The sequence below is a fragment of the Coturnix japonica genome, unplaced genomic scaffold (genome assembly GCF_054131305.1).
Source record: "Coturnix japonica strain WE unplaced genomic scaffold, WE-NBRP24 Scf044, whole genome shotgun sequence".
In the NCBI taxonomy this organism is placed as follows: domain Eukaryota; kingdom Metazoa; phylum Chordata; class Aves; order Galliformes; family Phasianidae; genus Coturnix; species Coturnix japonica.
Genome location: NW_028188947.1, coordinates 660,886 through 679,764, shown reverse-complemented (window position 1 = coordinate 679,764; position 18,879 = coordinate 660,886). Strand labels below are relative to the sequence as shown.

General features: G+C 40.4%; 2 protein-coding genes across 3 annotated transcripts; both read right to left on the bottom strand.

Annotated features, from left to right (window-relative positions):
• Positions 1 to 660: 660 nt before the first annotated feature.
• On the bottom strand, positions 661 to 14,662 carry LOC146752521 (kinesin-like protein KIF20B). Of its 2 annotated transcripts, XM_085531738.1 has the most exons (9): positions 14,548 to 14,662; positions 13,989 to 14,150; positions 6,322 to 6,486; positions 5,568 to 5,687; positions 3,862 to 4,062; positions 3,344 to 3,424; positions 2,489 to 2,615; positions 1,810 to 1,952; positions 661 to 800 (listed from the first exon to the last, which is right to left on the bottom strand). In XM_085531738.1, exons 1-9 carry the CDS (start codon positions 14,659 to 14,661, stop codon positions 720 to 722), a joined length of 1,194 nt encoding a protein of 397 aa, XP_085387864.1. In that variant the 5' UTR covers position 14,662; the 3' UTR covers positions 661 to 719. The 2 variants fall into 2 exon arrangements, with proteins under 2 accessions (XP_085387864.1, XP_085387865.1); XM_085531739.1 differs by lacking the exon at positions 6,322 to 6,486.
• Positions 14,663 to 15,174: 512 nt separating this feature from the next.
• LOC146752520 (uncharacterized) lies at positions 15,175 to 16,253 on the bottom strand. Its single transcript, XM_085531754.1, has 2 exons — positions 15,787 to 16,253; positions 15,175 to 15,346 (listed from the first exon to the last, which is right to left on the bottom strand). Exons 1-2 carry the CDS (start codon positions 16,239 to 16,241, stop codon positions 15,175 to 15,177), a joined length of 627 nt encoding a protein of 208 aa, XP_085387880.1. The 5' UTR covers positions 16,242 to 16,253.
• Between the last annotated feature and the right edge of the window lie 2,626 nt (positions 16,254 to 18,879).

The window sequence follows — 18,879 nt, the reverse complement described above, 5'->3', positions numbered from 1 at the left end:
CCTTGATTGAGTTATAATAGTTATGTTATTAATTTAAGTAGTGTTGCTATTCTATTGGCAGTATTGTAAGAAGAATTCTACGGAGCGTCCGTCATGGATCCAGATGAGAAGTTCACAGAACAGCAGCTACGAAGCAGGATAAAACTACATGAGAACTGATTGAACAAATGAACTGAACTGCTTGTTAAATATGATTAATCGGTCGTTAAATCAAACCCTTTTTCAGCCTAAAAGAAAACGGGGGAAATGTAGAGAGTGTTTTTTACAGCTAGTTAGCTGAGAAGGGTCATAAACACGGTGCAGCTAAGCAAGCAGCCGTAACACCTGCAAGGACAGCAAGAACAACAGGATGCCCTGGGATGGTGAGAAACTAGCCATGGTTCTGGGAACTCAGCAAGGGAGTAGCTTTCAGTTGATAACAACAAGCTGTTAAGATACTCGGGGATAGTATGTAATTGGGAACCAATGATGAGCTCCACTTTTGCAATATGTATGAGCTAATTATCCGTATTATAAAGGTACATGCAGCCAAGGAATATGAGATTCGCTGATCATATGTCAATGACAGGTGTGGTCGTCTGCTTTTCTCCCGCCGTTCTGCAACAAACACCTATATACAAATTTAAGAACACAACGGAGTAACTGTTACTGTTTATTAACAACCAGTTTTAATAATACGATAAAAGTGTGTCCTGAGAAAGGGGAACAAACACGCTTCTTCAAGGTTTTTTAGCTGTTCTGGATCTCAGCCGTCGCTTGATGATCAGATGATCACTTTCCTTCTTTTGTTCCTCAGATTCCTGAAGAAAACATTTCAAAAGTTACTCATCTTTTCACACAAGACTGACAAGCTCTTCTTGACCCACGCAAACATATTTCTTCCCCTAAATGGATTTCAGAATGGAATTTGCTTATTATATTTTATTCAGAAAACTATGGGATACCGAGATCATTTTAATGCAGCTTAATCACAAGGAACAAATATGGAGAATGTACAAAATCCTGTTTATCATAAAAAAGCACACACATCTGAGGAAAGCCTGAAGGCAGCTTTCATTTTGAAATACTTGTTTTCAAAAGAGTATTATAATACTTGTTTTGTGAAACATGAAGCGTTCAGAAAACATTTTTAGCCTCAATCCCTGTAGCTATGACTTGCCCAGAATTTCAGTTCTCGGTTCAGTTCCATGTTCTCAGAACTACAGTGAGAAAAGAAATTCTCATCTTCTTCATCCTCTAACAAAAAAAAATAACATTTTGGTTTCTGCCCCTATCATTCGTCAAATCATCAAAAAATTCAGAGGGATATTACAGTATGGGCAAATGATCACTTTGCGGAACAGAAAAAGGACTCTAATATAATTAAAAGATGCAGTTCCAACAGAGGAAGAATGTTCTTAGCACAATAGCTGCCGACAGTCATGAAACTGGCACATCAGATCCTTTGCATGTTGGCTTAGACAGGAGATTATAGTTTAAGCATACCTAAAAAGCTGTCTAAGTTGTGCTCTAGAAAAGCGTGTAGTAGAATAATCCCACTCTGACACAGTGAAATTATCTATGATTCCAAATTAGAAGACATCTCCGTGATTGCTACATCACCTACTTAGTAAACTGTAAGCCAGCCAAACACAGAGATCTTTGAGGACAAACTAAAACAGAACAGCAGGAAGACCAACAAGAATGACTTGGTAGAAGAAAGAAATACCTCAGTACTTTCAACCTCCTCCTGCAAATAGATGAAACCTCCAGTCTGTTTGGACTCCTTAGTAGTTTATTTTAAGCCAAGACTACAGTATAATCGCTTACCGAAGAAGCAGGTATATCTAGAGGGCCAGAAACGACAGTGGAATACAGCTTCCTTTTGCATCGTTTTGGCTTGGTCTCTCCTTCTTCGAGACTTTCAGGTTCGTTTGATTTAGGAGAACTTACTGCTGACATCAGCTTCTTGGCTAGAAGAAATTTGTTTTGATACATAAACCAACTTACTGGTTTTGTGAGGCTTTAACTCACTGAATGCAAAAAAAGCTTCGTAACAAACTTGGTTTATAAATGACACGTAAAATTTAAGTGAAAATACTCAGAAATTGTATTTGTTCATCGAGGTTCTTTATTGCTTCTATAGCTGAAACTGTTTATAGGTTCAGGTACGGCAGCTTAAAGCACGCATTAAAATGGAGTATGAAAGACAATCATGGCTCAGAAGTCGCTGGAAGTCAGAAACTTCAGCAGGAGTTAAACAACAGGCCTAACTTTCGTGCTGACAGAAGCACAAGACAGAACCAACTTTCTCTGTATACTTGTAGGTTTTCACAAATGTAATAATGAATCTCTGAAGAGACGAATAAATGCATTTACTTCATAAATCAAAGGACAACTTAACATGGCAGACAAGTTCTCTAAGAACACATACATTAATAGCCTACAGCAGAAACAAGCCATTCTACAATGTCTAGAAAACATGGAATAAAACTTATTCTACACCAACCTTTAGAGTGTATAATAGAAGGAAAGCTTTGAATAAAATCTCCAACTTTTTGCAGTGTTTCATCCTTCTTTTTAGTCAGTCTTGAAGTATGTACTCGCTTTCTCAGGAAGTAGTCTTTTCCGGATTTCTGTTCAACAGAGATGTGAACATGTGAAACAAGAGCATTGTTTAAACTTCATTTTAGTTCAATGTTATTTGAAGTTGACATTTTGAGCTTTACTACTGACACCTCTGTTCATTATGCTGATGATACCACAACGGCAAGTAATGTAGACAATTTTATACCCTTTAGGGAGTTGTCAAAATCTCAGCTATTTCAAGGCATACGTTTCTTAAAGTTTCTTAATAAGGCAGTAGTTTCTTTAAAAGTAGCTCCCAAGCTGTGGAGTTGTTTCTTACATAAGCTGTTCTAATTACATAAAATAAACAAACATACAAAACAGAAGACAACAGATGGGAAAAATCTACTACTCATACTCTGACCATGCCAAGGATACTGCTATCACATGTGAACATCTGTTTTTAATAACTGCCATGCATATTAATGATATGAACCTTAGTTTAATACAAGGGCTTCACTTACAAAAGCACACGATAATACACTAAAGCTTCTCTTCCCAACTATTCAGTGTGCAATATCCTTCCCTCCAAATCATTACACAGTACAGCCATTACACGCTCTGGGGACAGACTGACTTGCCCTTTGGTTAGCTTATGGAATTTAATAGGAAGAGCTCATAAGCATGTAAGATTCCCATTCAGGTATACACATAAGGATAAGGCCCTGCTTCTTTCGTGTGACCACACAATTACAGGAAGTCCCAAGCTAGCTGCAAAACTAGAACAAAAAACAACCATTTTCTCGTCACTTGCAGAGGGTGAATTAAAAGCCATGACAGATTTTGTATTTTTCGTGTTCTCACTTTTCACAAAATCCTGGGAAAATAAGACAAGTTTCAGCCATGATTCTTTTGGAAAGAACAATTGATGTCACAAAAGTGAACACTTTAAACCCTTTTCTAATAGTAGGGAAGTATCTGCAAGTGGTAACTATTCCACTGTAAATCAAATAATAAATAAGCATTCAATTATAAAAACAGGACATTAATATATCAGTATTAGACATCTCATGATGTCTAAAAAGCTGATTTATGTCTACAGGTTTCAAAGAAAATACACAATGAAGTTAAGAGGAATTCCCTTCTCTTAAACCATTATCACTGAGCTTGGCTATTAGTTTTGTTCATTAAAGCAGTTCATTGATTAAATTCTTCAACTACTTTACTGAGGTAGAAATAGCATTTTTTTAATGCTTAAATGAGAATGGTAAAAAGGCATCAGATATTTTGTTTTCTGTTGGGTCTAGGTCATACCTCATCCATGTCATCACTTCTTTTCTTTTTTGCCTTAGGCATTTTCACTCCTAAAGGTATCATGCTGCCGTGCTGCTTTATCTCCATCTTATCAGGTTGCAGAGGTGTCAGTGGGATTTCCAGCTCCGGTTTTGGGAACCGACTAGTTTTGCCATTTTCTGTGGACACTCCAGAAGAGTCGAGGACAGTTTCCAAATGCTCCTGATAGCACAGAAGAATTTTAAGTGCAAGTGTTAAGGTAGCCATGAGATTAAAAAGCTATAAAGCATCTGGAAAAGGATGTAAGCATTCGATTTTCCTGCTGTAAGAACACTTGTAACAGAAGGAGTCTATTTCAGTTACAGCAGAGTTTTACCCTTCTTTCCTAGAACTTGTTACATTTAAAATTATTTCCAATCTATGATCACAAAAAAGTTCTCCATGTTAAACTGAGCCTGATACTTTACAAGTCATTTTTTCTCAAGGGCACAGACAACTACACTTTTTTTTAATAGAGAATGGTGGTAGAACTGACACGATTTTCTTCATCTCAACTCTGCTGCGTCAGAACTGGGCAGGAACAGGAGCATTTGATTCAAGTGTTCGATTAACTTCCAGCTTAATCTTAGGGAATTTGCCCTTCCTCTTCTACACTAGAGATGTTATTTACATAAGTAAGGTCCAGCTGGCAAGGTGCAAGCCCAGTACAAGTCATTAAAGAACTCCATTGCTATCTTTTCCCTGGAGAGAATACAGACATTCAAGCAATGACACCGTACTTAAGCTGAAGGCTATCATGTACCTGCTCATGGTCAAATGGCAGCAAATGCACAGCTAAGTGACAGGGAAATGTCAGTATGCATTTCCCCAGCAGCACTTACTGTCCACAATCTACCCAATCCTGTTTTTCTCAACAGGAACAACAAAGTCAGAACTGAGATCCCCTGAACTCCTCCTTCTCTATGGCAGGAATTCAGCTAGCATATCAAAAATGAGTTCAGATGCTGGTTGAACACATGGAAGACAGGCTGCTGGGGACATCAGAAAATGGTAGATGGCTGCTTCTACTGCTGCTAGTAACTAGCAAACTCCAGTGTCCCAAACACAGACTAGCAGCTTTTACTACTTACACTGTTCCGACCCCCTGAGGGGAGTCTTCTTCCTCTCAAAAAGTTACCAAAGATTGTAGAAAGACAAAAAGTAGTCAGAGCCACTTTATCAGGCTCTGCTAAGAATCTGAATGGAGTATCACCACCCACTGTATTTCCAAGAATTAAGTTGGTTAATAAATACTTTGTTTTTAAAATATATGTAACTGCTATTTTATGAAAGTTAGCAATTAAAAACTTATATAGGAATGATTAACATCATCTGCTAACAAAACAATATCCAGAAATCCTGCAGAGGAAGAAAATAAGTTCAATTTGCTGTGCCCGTTTCAGTGGCTCCATGAATTTTTTCCAAGTAACTTATCTAATCATGAGCCACTTCATAAGCATTAACATGAGGAGAGTTTTCAACAGCACCTGACAAAAATTCATCACACAATTGCTTCAACAGCTTTTATTCCTATCAAAGGCTATAAAAACAGGTGATCTGATCATCTTGAAAGGGATAAATAAATTAAAACTTGGGAATTGTTTAGAGAACATGAGATCTTTTCCTACTCATTCCTTATCAAAAGCAATACAATCACAACATTTTCAGATCTGAAGTTTCATACTAACCTCAGATTCATTTAATGAAGTGAGGCTCCTAGTACATCGACGTGACAAATAATTGTCTTCAGCTTTGCATCTTAATGGAATACTTTCTCCAGTTTTAGTTTTGCTTTGTTGTTTCCTAGGCTGTAAATATTTAAAAGGAGTAAAGATTAGGCTATGCATTAGACCTCCAAAATATCTCGAGTTTTCTAAAGTTACAGTGTAAAACCTCAAGCTCAGACGCCACATGAACACGTAAGCTGAAACACAGCACAAGTGTGGGAAGGTAGTAACATCTATTCATTGTGTGATCTTCAGATACACCCTACTGGGTCTCACTAACAGTCTCAGGCAGTATTCTGCCTCCAAAAGAGAGAAAGCGAGACATTATTTAGGGACAAAATCTGTAACGCTGGTCGTTTTGTCATCCATTCCCCCCATACTCTGCACGCTCACAGCTGCTATGTTAGAACAACAAAGGCTAAACCTCAGCCTAATCTTCAGCATCCACATATGAATACATGGAAAACTGCATGGAAAAGTTCCATAATGTACACAGAGAGATGGTGTTCTAGTAAATAGAATATTTTTGAGAAGATGAGAGCTCATGTTTGAGTGGAAGACAAAAAGAACCAACAAGTACTCATCACTGAATATGTAGTTAAAGGACTATATGCTAAGAAAAATGATTCTAGCTCCAGTATCTCCTAGGAAAACAGAAGAACAAAAAGGGGTTAACAAGATGTTAAGTACTTGCTTTCTATAAATATAATCATACCTTTTTATTTACAGAGTCATTCCTTCTACTTTGTCTTTCTTCAAGTAAAGGTATTTCTGGCAAACACTGAGGGCTACTGTGGTTAATGCGCTGTTTTAATTCCTTTATAAAGTCATCTTTGTCAGCCAGTTCTTTTCTTAACTCTTCTAACACAGTTGCATTATCCTAATAAACAGTAAAAACTGCTGAGTTGTGGGATTGGCAAAAGGAATTAACACACACAAGCAGTATTGCAATTACTTAGTAGCATCAGTTTTAGAATTACAGGCTAGAACACTTAACTATTGTCATGGTTTTGTAATTTTGTAATTTTGCTATCAGTATTCCACATCATAACATCATGTCAAGTATGGATACTTCTGTTGAATGTGCAGTCCACAGAAGAAGACTACATATCCCAGAGAACAACAGGAGTAACAATAAGTCACGGGACCAGGACTCTATATAATCTCGTTCCCAGGCTGGAGTGCCCTCCTTCTTCTCTCGAACTTCTCGGAGAGTGGGAAGCGTTCCAGCCGTGTCGCCTAGAGTTCACAGTAGGCCTCTCGGTTTTCGGAGACTCTCTCTCTCTCTGTTTCGTTCGATTTGTTAGCCTTAATTATATTATATTGTGTTATCTTGTATTTCGATATCATATTTAGTAAAATAAGTTTTTCCTCCTTAGATTGTCGCTGTTTTATCCCACTCCCCTTTTCCCCCTCCTTTCCAGGCCCCGGGGGGGGGGGCGTGGGGTGGCTTCCCCTGTCACGGGCATAGGTAAATCTAAGTAACCCGTGACAGATTTTTTGGTGGAGAATGCGGGCATAGAGCTTTTTAGCTTTTAGAACAACTCTCTCTTTGCTCTTAAAGAGCTTCGTTACGGGAGTGTTGGGAGTGTTATCTTTCCGTAGCTGCTCACAGAGAACGTGACCTTGAAATACCAGACAAATTGTCAACATTAAGGGCTGCTGCACATTCTCAGCATTGCTATCTAACTTTTGTGTAGAAAACAAAGGGATTTCTTTCTCCCTTAGAGCAAAGCTAGCTAGCTCTGACTTTTACAGAGCCTGCCAGCTATGAATCCACTCTTCATCCCAGTTGCTCTGTTTAAGGGATTGAAAGCAATTATGATCTTCTTAAAGTATTGGTCAACTATTAACACCATAATTTGGTGTTGTGGAATTGTGCAGATATATAGCCTAATAAGGTGGATACTGATGGAGACACCTGCCTGGTACTTTTACGAGATGTGGTATGGTCAGAATTTTGGCATCTACACCTCAGATGGAATTGTGAATCTTACAAACACTTGCATCCCAGATGGAACAGGCAATTTTACAAATACTTGCATCCCAGATGGAACAGGCAATTTTACAAAAACCACCATGTTTAATTCATTGTACAGGCTAAAAAAACCCTTTTTATTTGGGTTGTACTCTCAGATTTCCACACGCTTTTCAATAACTGAGATAGGGTTCATACTTGCACTCATGTTATCACTATCAATGCATGCATATATGTTCCTATGCATTCGTTCTATGCGGAAGTCCCCTCCAGAACCAGAGAATGATGACTGGCAGGGAATATGGAAAGGTTTAGGAAAAGTCTTAGAAGCATGGGGACCCGCAGTGTCATGGGATTTCACTCTTGAACACCTAAGGGACCCTAAGAAATTAAGTGAGTATTTGGGTCAGAGATCTAAGGAGGTAAACCTTATGTGGGGTTTGGCTTATGCATACCGTGCTTTGTATCATACTATTCTGGAGAGAGAGAGTTTCCGATCTGAGATTCAAGCCCAAGTTAATTCTGATCAGTCACAGGAGGCATCAGTAGCAATATCAGTTGCCCCTGTGGAAGGCAAGAAATGGAAACGGGTGTCCACGCGTCTAGAACGAAAAGAAGGAGAAGCACAGGGGGGGGCTGCAGAAGACCCAGGTGCCGGGCATGGAGCAGTACCGAAAAAAGCAAAGGCAAAAACCAAGAGGCATGAAGAAGAGACTGATGATGAGGAGGAAATCACCTATTGTCGACCTCTGAAGCTGACTGAAATCCAAGGCTCAAGAAAGGAGTTCACACGGCGTCAAGATGAAGGTATCCTTGCTTGGTTGCTTCGCTGCTGGGACAACGGGGCCAACAGCTTGTCTCTAGATGGTAATGAAGCTCGCCAACTAGGAAGCATTGCCCAAGATGCAGGTATCGACAGAGGGATTAGCAGATGTTCGGATGGAGCTGCCACTCTCTGGTTGCGGCTGTTAGAAGCCGTGAGAGAAAGGTACCCCTATAAGGATGCTTTGAAGCCTAAATTTGATAGTTGGAATACCGTCCAAAAAGGTATTCAGCGCCTGAGGGAATTGGCCATGGCGAAAATGTTGTACAGCCCTGATCCAAGCGAACTTGACCCTGAGAGAGTGAGGGCCGATCCTGACATGTGGCAGAAAATCACAAGTACAGCACCAGAGAGAATTGCACAGTCATTGGTATCAGGATCTAAAGGATTCGTGGACAGATGGCCCCGAGTTGTTGAGCTGATTATAATGCTTCAAACCATCGATCAGCAGCTCCCCCAACTGCATGCCGCAGTTTCTGCCATCTCACGGCTAGAAAACCGAGTAGATGAAATGTGCAAGAAATTGTTTCCATCAACTAATTGTAATGATCCTGTAATAGTATCAGAAACAACTGATGAAGGTCAATCCTCGTACGGGCCACCAGGTCTAATGAAGGATCTGATCAAACTAGTCCAGTCCTACTCCCCACCTGCATCATCAAAAGTCTCAGCTGTTAAACGCACACGCTTCCCAGCTCGAGCAAAGAACAACAGTACGATTGCACCGCGTGTTTCCATGTGGCGCTACCTACGTGACCGTGGAGAAGACATGAGGAAGTGGCATGATCAGCCTACTTCTGCACTACGAGCACGGGTGAAAGAACTGCTAGACATACCAACCACCAGTGGAGTTGCTCCAGTCATCACAGGTAACCAATAGAGGGGCCCTGCCCTCAGTCAGGGGAGGGAAAGGGATAATAGAGTTTATTGGACTGTGTGGATTCGATGGCCTGGCACATCAGAACCACAGGAATATAAGGCGCTGGTGGATACCGGTGCACAGTGCACCCTAATGCCCTCCAGTCATGAAGGGACAGAATCAATCCATATTTCTGGAGTGACTGGGGGCTCTCAAGAATTGACTGTGCTGGAGGCTGAAATAAGCCTCACTGGCAAAGACTGGCAAAAACATCCTATTGTGACTGGCCCAGGGGCTCCATGTATACTGGGTATTGATTACCTCAGAAGGGGGCATTTCAAGGATCCTAAGGGGTATCGATGGGCCTTTGGGATAGCTGCTGTAGACATGGACAACATTAAGCAGCTGTCTGTTTTGCCTGGCCTGTCAGAGGACCCGTCTGTTGTGGGGCTGCTACGAGTAAAAGAGCAGCAGGTACCGGTTGCTACAAAGACAGTGCACAGACGGCAGTATCGCACCAACAGGGATTCCTTGCTCCCCATTCATGATTTGATTCGCCAGTTGGAGAATCAGGGAGTGATCAGTAAAACTCACTCACCTTTTAACAGTCCCATATGGCCAGTGCGTAAAGCCAGTGGAGAATGGAGGCTGACAGTAGACTACCGTGTCCTGAATGAGGTCACACCCCCATTGAGCGCTGCTGTGCCGGACATGTTGGAACTCCAGTACGAGCTGGAGTCAAAAGCAGCCAAATGGTATGCCACCATTGACATTGCCAATGCCTTCTTTTCTATTCCTTTGGCCGCAGAATGCAAGCCACAGTTTGCCTTCACCTGGAGGGGCATTCAGTATACTTGGAACCGTTTGCCCCAGGGGTGGAAACACAGCCCAACCATTTGCCATGGGTTGGTCCAAACTGTACTGGAACAGGGTGGTGCTCCTGAACACCTGCAGTACATTGATGACATTGTTGTGTGGGGCGATACAGCAGAAGAAGTTTTCACAAAAGGAGAGCAGATAATCCGGATTCTTCTACAAGCTGGCTTTGCTATTAAGCGAAGCAAAGTAAAAGGACCTGCCCAGGAAATTCAGTTCTTAGGTATAAAGTGGCAGGATGGACGTCGTCACATCCCAGCAGATGTGATCGACAAAATCACTGCCATGTCTCCACCAACTAGCAAGAAAGAGACACAATCTTTCCTGGGTGCAGTAGGCTTTTGGAGGATGCACATTCCAAACTACAGCCTCATTGTAAGCCCCCTTTATCAGGTAACGCGGAAGAAGAATGATTTTGCATGGGGCCCTGAGCAGCAGCAGGCTTTTGAACAGATTAAACAAGAGATAGCCCGTGCTGTAGCCCTGGGGCCAGTACGGACTGGACAGGATGTAAAGAACATCCTCTACACTGCTGCTGGAGAGAAAGGCCCTACTTGGAGTTTGTGGCAAAGAGCCTCAGGAGAGACCCGAGGCCGACCCCTGGGATTCTGGAGTCGATCATATAAGGGGTCTGAAGAGTGCTACACTCCAACTGAGAAGGAGATCTTAGCTGCGTATGAGGGGGTTCGGGCTGCTTCCGAAGTAGTCGGGACTGAAACACAGCTCCTTTTGGCACCTCGACTGCCAGTGCTGAACTGGATGTTCAAAGGACAGGTTCCCTCCACCTATCATGCTACTGATGTCACCTGGAGCAAGTGGATTACGCTGATTACACAGCGAGCGCGAATGGGAAACCTCAATCGTCCAGGAATCCTAGAGGTAATCATGGACTGGCCTGAAGATAAAAAGTTTGGAACATCACCAGCAGAAGAGGTATCACGTGCTAAAGAGGCCCCACCATACAACGAATTACCAGAAAATGAAAAGAAATATGCCCTATTCACAGACGGATCATGTCGCATTGTAGGGAAGCATCGCAAATGGAAAGCTGCTGTGTGGAGCCCCACACGACAGGTTGCAGAGGCCACTGAAGGTAAGGGAGAATCAAGTCAGTTTGCAGAGGTAAAAGCTGTCCAGCTGGCCTTAGATGTTGCTGAACGGGAGAGGTGGCCAATGCTGTATCTTTATACTGACTCATGGATGGTGGCAAATGCCTTATGGGGGTGGTTACAGCGGTGGGAACAAAATAACTGGCAACGGAGGGGAAAATCTGTTTGGGCCGCTGAACTATGGAAGGACATTGCTTCCCGAACAAAGAATATGGTTGTAAAGGTGCGTCATGTGGATGCACATGTGCCCAAAAGTCGGGCTACTGAAGAACAACAAAACAACCATCAGGTAGATAAAGCTGCTAGAATTGAGGTGGCTCAAATCGACTTGGATTGGCAGAATAAGGGCGAATTATTTCTAGCTCGATGGGCTCATGAGACCTCAGGCCATCAAGGAAGAGACGCAACATATAAGTGGGCCAGAGACCGAGGGGTGGACTTAACCATGGACGCTATTGCGCAGGTTATTCATGATTGTGAAACATGTGCCATAATTAAACAAGCCAGAAGGATGAAACCTCTCTGGGAGGAAGGGCGATGGCAAAAGTATAAATATGGGGAGGCGTGGCAGGTTGATTATATCACCTTGCCACGATCTCGCAGTGGTAAGTGTTATGTACTCACTATGGTAGAGGCAACCACTGGGTGGCTTGAAACATACGCAGTACCCCATGCAACTGCTCGAAACACCATATTAGGTCTTGAGAAACAAGTCCTGTGGCGACATGGCACCCCAGAAAGAATTGAATCTGATAATGGGACACATTTCAAAAATTCTCTTATAAATACTTGGGCCAAAGATCATGGCATTGAGTGGATTTATCATATTCCCTACCATGCACCAGCTTCTGGTAAAATTGAACGATATAATGGGTTGTTGAAAACTATGTTGAAAGCAATGGGTGGTGGAACATTTAAGCACTGGGAGAAGAATCTGGCAGAAGCCACTTGGCTGGTCAATACTAGAGGATCTGTCAATCGTGATGGTCCTAGTCAATCTAGCCCCCTACACACTGTAGAAGGAGATAAGGTCCCTGTTATACATGTAAAGAACATGTTGGGAAAAGCTGTTTGGGTCCTTCCAGCTTCTGGAAAGGGCAAACCTATCCGTGGAACTGTCTTTGCCCAGGGACCTGGGTGCACTTGGTGGGTAATGCAGAAGGATGGGGATGTTCAATGTGTGCCACAAGGGAATTTGATGCTGGGGGAGTGCAGTCAATAATTTTATGTATCTATATATATATATATATGTTTGCATGTGTAGTGTATTTTAGTTATTATAGTTGTACATTTAGTTATGTTACATGCAATTCTACTATTTAGCTATCACAATTTTACATACGTGTATATATATGTATATATATGTATATATTAACCATGATGTAATAATGTAGAATAAGGGGTGGAATGTCATGGTTTTGTAATTTTGTAATTTTGCTATCAGTATTCCACATCATAACATCATGTCAAGTATGGATACTTCTGTTGAATGTGCAGTCCACAGAAGAAGACTACATATCCCAGAGAACAACAGGAGTAACAATAAGTCACGGGACCAGGACTCTATATAATCTCGTTCCCAGGCTGGAGTGCCCTCCTTCTTCTCTCGAACTTCTCGGAGAGTGGGAAGCGTTCCAGCCGTGTCGCCTAGAGTTCACAGTAGGCCTCTCGGTTTTCGGAGACTCTCTCTCTCTCTGTTTCGTTCGATTTGTTAGCCTTAATTATATTATATTGTGTTATCTTGTATTTCGATATCATATTTAGTAAAATAAGTTTTTCCTCCTTAGATTGTCGCTGTTTTATCCCACTCCCCTTTTCCCCCTCCTTTCCAGGCCCCGGGGGGGGGGGCGTGGGGTGGCTTCCCCTGTCACGGGCATAGGTAAATCTAAGTAACCCGTGACAACTATTCAAGAACAGTAACATTTCACGGATTTGTACAGTCACTGTTACAAGTGCAGTAGTCACAGAATTGCCTGGGAAGTTGTAATACAATATATTTTGATTCTTCTATTTTACTTATGTGCTTCAGCCTTCATCTCCCTTAAGATATAATAACCCGAGCTTTTATTTGTTCCCAAATCCTCGGTACTGTGAGAAAGTCGGCAGTTGTAGGGGAAGTTTTGCTATGAGAACATCTTTCTTCTCTGAGAAAGTGAATCCAAACATTCTCAAAAGAGCACAACTCATTTAGTCTTCTGTTTAGCTTCTGAAATTCTATGCTACGGCTTAGATTGGCTATCCTGATTAAAAGCTGGATGTTGAAATAAGAAATGCAACTTCCAGAGATCATCCCCCCTCTGCTTTTTGGTGCTTCCCTTAATCTCTCTCCACGTCCCCTTCTGCCTTTTCAAGCCATTGTAGATACTACCTCAGAGAAAGCAAAGAAAGTAAGAAACCTGAGACAGAACTACTGTCTGAGTATTGAGCCTAGCTTGGGATCCGGAAATGCTGTGAATTATCGGAAAAAGCTACAGATGTCCAGTCTGACTGTAGGATCATAAGCATCAAACTGACATCTGCTTATCTGAACTACTGAAAAAATTGAAATTTTAGTAATTAACAGAAATTCTGTTTCTGAAGAACAAAAATAGAAGCTGGTGCTTTTTTTGGTTAGTTGCACATGATGTCAATACGACAGTGTTCAAGAACAGAACCACACCCAGAATACAAAGAGCAGGTATAGGAGTTTTACAGAATTTATGGGTAGCTAATCAGGTAGGAGGAAAGGAGAGCTGACCTTGCTTGAATCCTTTAAGGCAGATTGTCTCAGTTCTGCTATTTCTGCCTCTTCTTGTATGACATTAGAAGCCAAAGTTTTGAGCTGTTCTTCCAAAGCTTCTACTAACTGATCTCTCTCCTCACGCCACTTTTGAAGATTATGGTCCTTTTCCTCCAGCTCCTATATTTCATGATGAAAGAAAAGCATACACAGTAGAAACAAGCAGAATCTTTAAGACAGCCTAGAATTAATAAGTTTTTCATATAGCATAAATAAGGACTCAAGCTGATAGAAAGAGTTTATGGTAAGACATTTCAATTAACATATCATGATGTCACTCAACAAGATCAGGTTACATGCATGTATTACATATGTATTTACTATGCAGATTATTGTATTTAAAGCAATCTGCCAGTGCTCTGTAGTGACTAATTATTTGAATATCTTTCATGGTCTACCGCTAATTTCAGTTGGCCACTTTCATTTTGCTCCAATTTTTTTTTTTTTTTGACCTTTTTCCTGTTGCTTGGAAAACCTGCATCATTCATTTAATAAAAATTAAGAGCAAGAAAAATACCTGTTTAAGTTGTTGGATAGTATAGTCTTTATAATCCAGCTCATCCTTAAACTGGTTATTAATCCTTTCAAGTTCATCCATCCTGTTCCTGAGGGATTCCTCCACAGAACGCATCGTGGACACCTGTAATGTAAGCACAGCTCACGGTTCATTAAAAGACTTCTGTAATCCAACCTGGCCAAATACTTCTTTGTTAAATAAAGAGGAATTCACAAACAAGTGCTGAGTAGGAAAACAACAGCAAATGCAAGGTTACCAAGGAAGACATGAATTCATTTTTAAGCTTCATTCTTCTTCCCAGTTATCAGAGTTTTTTCACAAGACTTAGGTTTTAGGCTTTGGAGTTACCACGGATACCAATGGCAAGTCACCAGTAACGTAGAGATAATAACAAGTCCCCTCCAGAGGCAGATTAGCTATTCTCTTCACAAACCTTATTCCAGACTACCAACCAACTTTACTTTCCTCTGTTCATTATCTATGTGAAACCATGTTTTAACTTCTGGTCCCCTCTAGAGCTTCAATGGCAACTTTACCTAAGATTTGCTGCTAGCCACACTAGTGTGAAATTTCCAGCTTCATAGTTAAAGTTTGAGAAGTTTTAACAGCAGAAAGCCAAGCATAATCTTACAGAAAAAAATAGCTCAGTTGACTACAAACCTCGCTTTGTAGTTGCTGAATTTGTTTCTCGGCATCAGAATGTTTGTCTTTTAGATCTGCATACTCTTCTTCTTTCCTCTGCAAATCTTTTTTCAAATTCAGTACAAGGGCAGAACTCTCAGAAAGACTATTTTCTAGCCTTATGTTAAAAATAAAGAGACAAAGAACATTACTGTTACACATCTCATGGAAACAGCAATTACAGCTTAATCCATGCCCTGCCTGTTGGTTTCTATTTGTAAATAGACTCTTAAATCTATCCAGACCAGTGACAAGATTTAAACAATTACTTTTGAATTTCAGCTTGCTTCTCATAATCAGATGCTGAAGCAATAAATTATTCAGATGCTATTCTGAGGGATGTACAACAAAACCACCAGCAATCCCCATATTATTCTTTATTTCCTTGCACACTCCTGTTTTCCCTTGGAACTCAAGTAGCATACCAAAGCATCCTAAAGTAGTAGTTTGGCCATTGATAAGCATGCAGATGCATTAAGTCGAAGGGATGTTCCCATTAACTATTTTTAACTCTAGTTCATTCTCAAAGGGCTCTAAGTTAACTCAGTGGTTACTTACGATTCTATACGTTGCACTTTCTCCATTTCACTCTTTTTCTTTTCCCGAAGAGAGTGTTTCATCTGCTCCAAGCTGTTTTTAAGCTGCATAACTTCTTGAATCAGATTTGCTTCTTTGCTACTTAACTCTTCAACCTTTTTGTCTGCATTAGCTGACTTCTCCTGCAGAGTTGCTGTAACTGTCTCTAGATTAACAATAATAGATTCTTTTTCTTTAAGTAATTCATTGAGTTTTGACACTTTGTCTTCCATTGTCTTGGAAGCCTCCAGGAGATATTCAAGCTCTCTTCTTTTTACCTCACAGTTGGCAACTTCCTCCTGAAATTGTGCAATCACTCTCTGATCTTCTGCAGTCTTTTCTTCAAACTCCTGAGTTTTCTTTTCTATTTGCTCATGTAACTGATTCACAAGATCATCTTCCTGACTAGTGTGAGTTGTAATCTCACATAGCTTCATTACAAGTTGACGATTATGATTTTCAGCATTATTCAGTCCCGCCTTTAGGTTTTCATTGTCTTGAAGCAGTGCTTTGATGTGCTGACTTTTTTGTGAGGAAACATCAACAATACTTCTGCATACTTCCCAAATCCTTTCAAGACTATAGTTAAAGGAGAGGTCCTGCACAAGATCTGAGATGGAAGAAGTCTGTGACTGAATGCATGCAGAACTAATTTGAGATGTCCCTGTCTCATCTTTTTCAGAGTCTGAGGAATCCTTTACACTGACAAAGTCAGTACCAATGGCGTGAAAATCTAAGTGACATTTGTATAATTCATCTAATTTGGTCCACATTTCTTTTACTTGTGACACTTTATCAATTATATATTCTTTGGCAACTTCTATGTTGTTAGTTAGTTGGGCATTTTTGTCTTCTAGTGTCATATTTATAGATTTCTGTTCATCCAGTTCAGAAGCAATTTCCCGATAGTCAGCTTGACCCTGCAGAATTTGTTCACGGAGGGCATCAGCTGTTTCTTCAGAAAAAGAAAGCTCAATACGCAGGCTTGTTACCTGCTTACTGAAGTCTTCTTTTTTATTTTTTTCTCTTCTGCATTGTTCTTCAAGCACAGTTAAATGATGTTCCAAGATTTCGGTTCTTTCCCTCAGTGCTAGTACTTCCTTTCGGTACGTGGAGCACTTTTGTTTCATGTGTTCAATTGTCTTTTGCTCTACAGTGTTCTTTTTCTTTCTCTCATTTACAACTACTGTAAAACAAACAAACAAACAAACAAAAAAAAAAGGGAAAAGGAATGTAGCTCAGATTGATTAAAATCATTATTACATAGCAGTTCACAACACCAAGTAGCAACTTCTAAGTGAAAAACTGTCACAAATATGCAAGCCATACCCGCACATCACATAGTATTTGATACTAGTGAAGGAATTAAAGTCCTCTGGACACGTAATCAGGTGCCTCAGATTTCTATACAGAATTAACAGCAAAAGGTTTTCAGTCTGGAAGAACACTTTTACCATGGCACTACTCAAACCTTCCACTCCACACCAGTAGAAAATCTAATTATATTTAAGAAACATGGGAACGAGATAGATAATTCACAGCTATATTCTTTCTATCTTCCGTGCCTCAGCAATCCCTATAAGGCAGCCAGGAATCACTCCATCTACATCTAAATGGTAGATAAACAGTTCTCTAAAAATTTTCATTCAAACTCACAGTCCTCTTACTTTCAAAAGAAAGATAAAACCCTGGACAAGTTGATCACTTAAGTGTTGATATCTGTCTCTCTTATTCAGTTGATCTCTAAACAAAATATGAGGATTCCTACTTCTGTCCACACTTACTCTTTTGCATATAAAGTTCACTCATAAAATTCAAGTTTCCATAAATATTCCATTAGCTTGGGGCTGTTTTTTCTTTAACTGGTGAGCAATTAGCTAAAATCACATGCATTTTCTTTCTATCAAAAGCGACTTCTGCTGTATTTCATCATTGCTTTAGAATCCAGTTATGTCCATTCCATAATATGCATACTTTAAGTATTAAAAAAAATAAATATAAGTCAAGACTTACTAGGGATTGTGTCACCACAACAATATATCCCATGGTGATTCTTGTACAGTCCTTTTATTACTACAACTACAGAAATGCAGAATTTTATAGCACCCACGTGCAGCCTGCATTACATACAGATTGTCATGGTTTAATAATTTTGTAATTTTTGCTATCAGTATTCCACATCATAACATCATATAAAGCATGAATAATTTTACTGAATCTGCAACTTACAGAAGAAGACTACATCTCCCAGGGAACAACACGATAGGTCACGGGACCTGGACTCTATATTAACTCTGTCGCAGAACAGACTGACGTCTTTCGAGTTCTGGCGTTCAGGGGAGTGTGTGGGAGCCTTCAGCCGTTTGCCTAGATTCACAGTAGGCCTCTCGGTTACGGGACTCATTCTCTCTCCTATTTTGTCTGATTCATTAGCTCAATTTTCAATTATATTATATTATATTTTATTATCCTGTATTTCGATATAGAATTTAGTAAATAAGTGTGCCTCCTTAGATCGTTGCCGCTGTTTTCTTTTCCTAATTAACTTTTTTTCCTTTTGGCCTAGGGCCCCCGCGGGGCCCACGGCCCCCTGTCACGGGTGCAAGTGGATTTTTCGTTCAAACCGTGACAGATTTTTGGTGGAGAATGCGGGCATTTTGAGTTGCTGTTTTTCTGTGTTTTCTTCTGTTGCTCTTTTAGCTTTTAACAGAGCTACAAGTTGTTTTTCTTTGTTAAGGAGCTATCTTAGGTTTGCGATTCTGCGCCTGCGAGCTTGACCTTGAAAGTCCAGGCGGACTGCCAATACTCTGGTATATTTTATAAACACTGCTGAGCTTTGTTTTCTTTTACTTTTTTTCTCTCTATTGAAGAAATAAAGAAAAAAGAAGAAAAAAAAAAAATAAAAAATGTTCCTTCTAGTAAGTTTGTTCTACCAGGGACTGCATTTCATTAGTTCCTCTTTTGTGATGCTCCAAACATATTGGAGCATGTTTAAGCTAGCCACTTTTTCCTATGGAATTGTAAACATGTATAATGATTTGAAAGCATGGTTATCAACGCTTACTTCGTATTGGC

Bases quoted from the DNA above. Each gene is read 5' to 3' on its own strand.
- LOC146752521 (XM_085531738.1), bottom strand. From the start codon at position 14,661: ATGCGTTCTGTGGAGGAATCCCTCAGGAACAGGATGGATGAACTTGAA. The intron at 14,151-14,547 runs GTATTTTTCTTG...CATGAAATATAG, and splicing joins CTATCCAACAACTTAAACAG to GAGCTGGAGGAAAAGGACCA. The intron at 4,063-5,567 runs GTTAGTATGAAA...CTGTGCTATCAG, and splicing joins CTTCATTAAATGAATCTGAG to GAGCATTTGGAAACTGTCCT.
- LOC146752520 (XM_085531754.1), bottom strand. From the start codon at position 16,241: ATGAAGCTATGTGAGATTACAACTCACACTAGTCAGGAAGATGATCTT. The intron at 15,347-15,786 runs GTAAGTAACCAC...TTTTAACATAAG, and splicing joins AAAGTGCAACGTATAGAATC to GCTAGAAAATAGTCTTTCTG.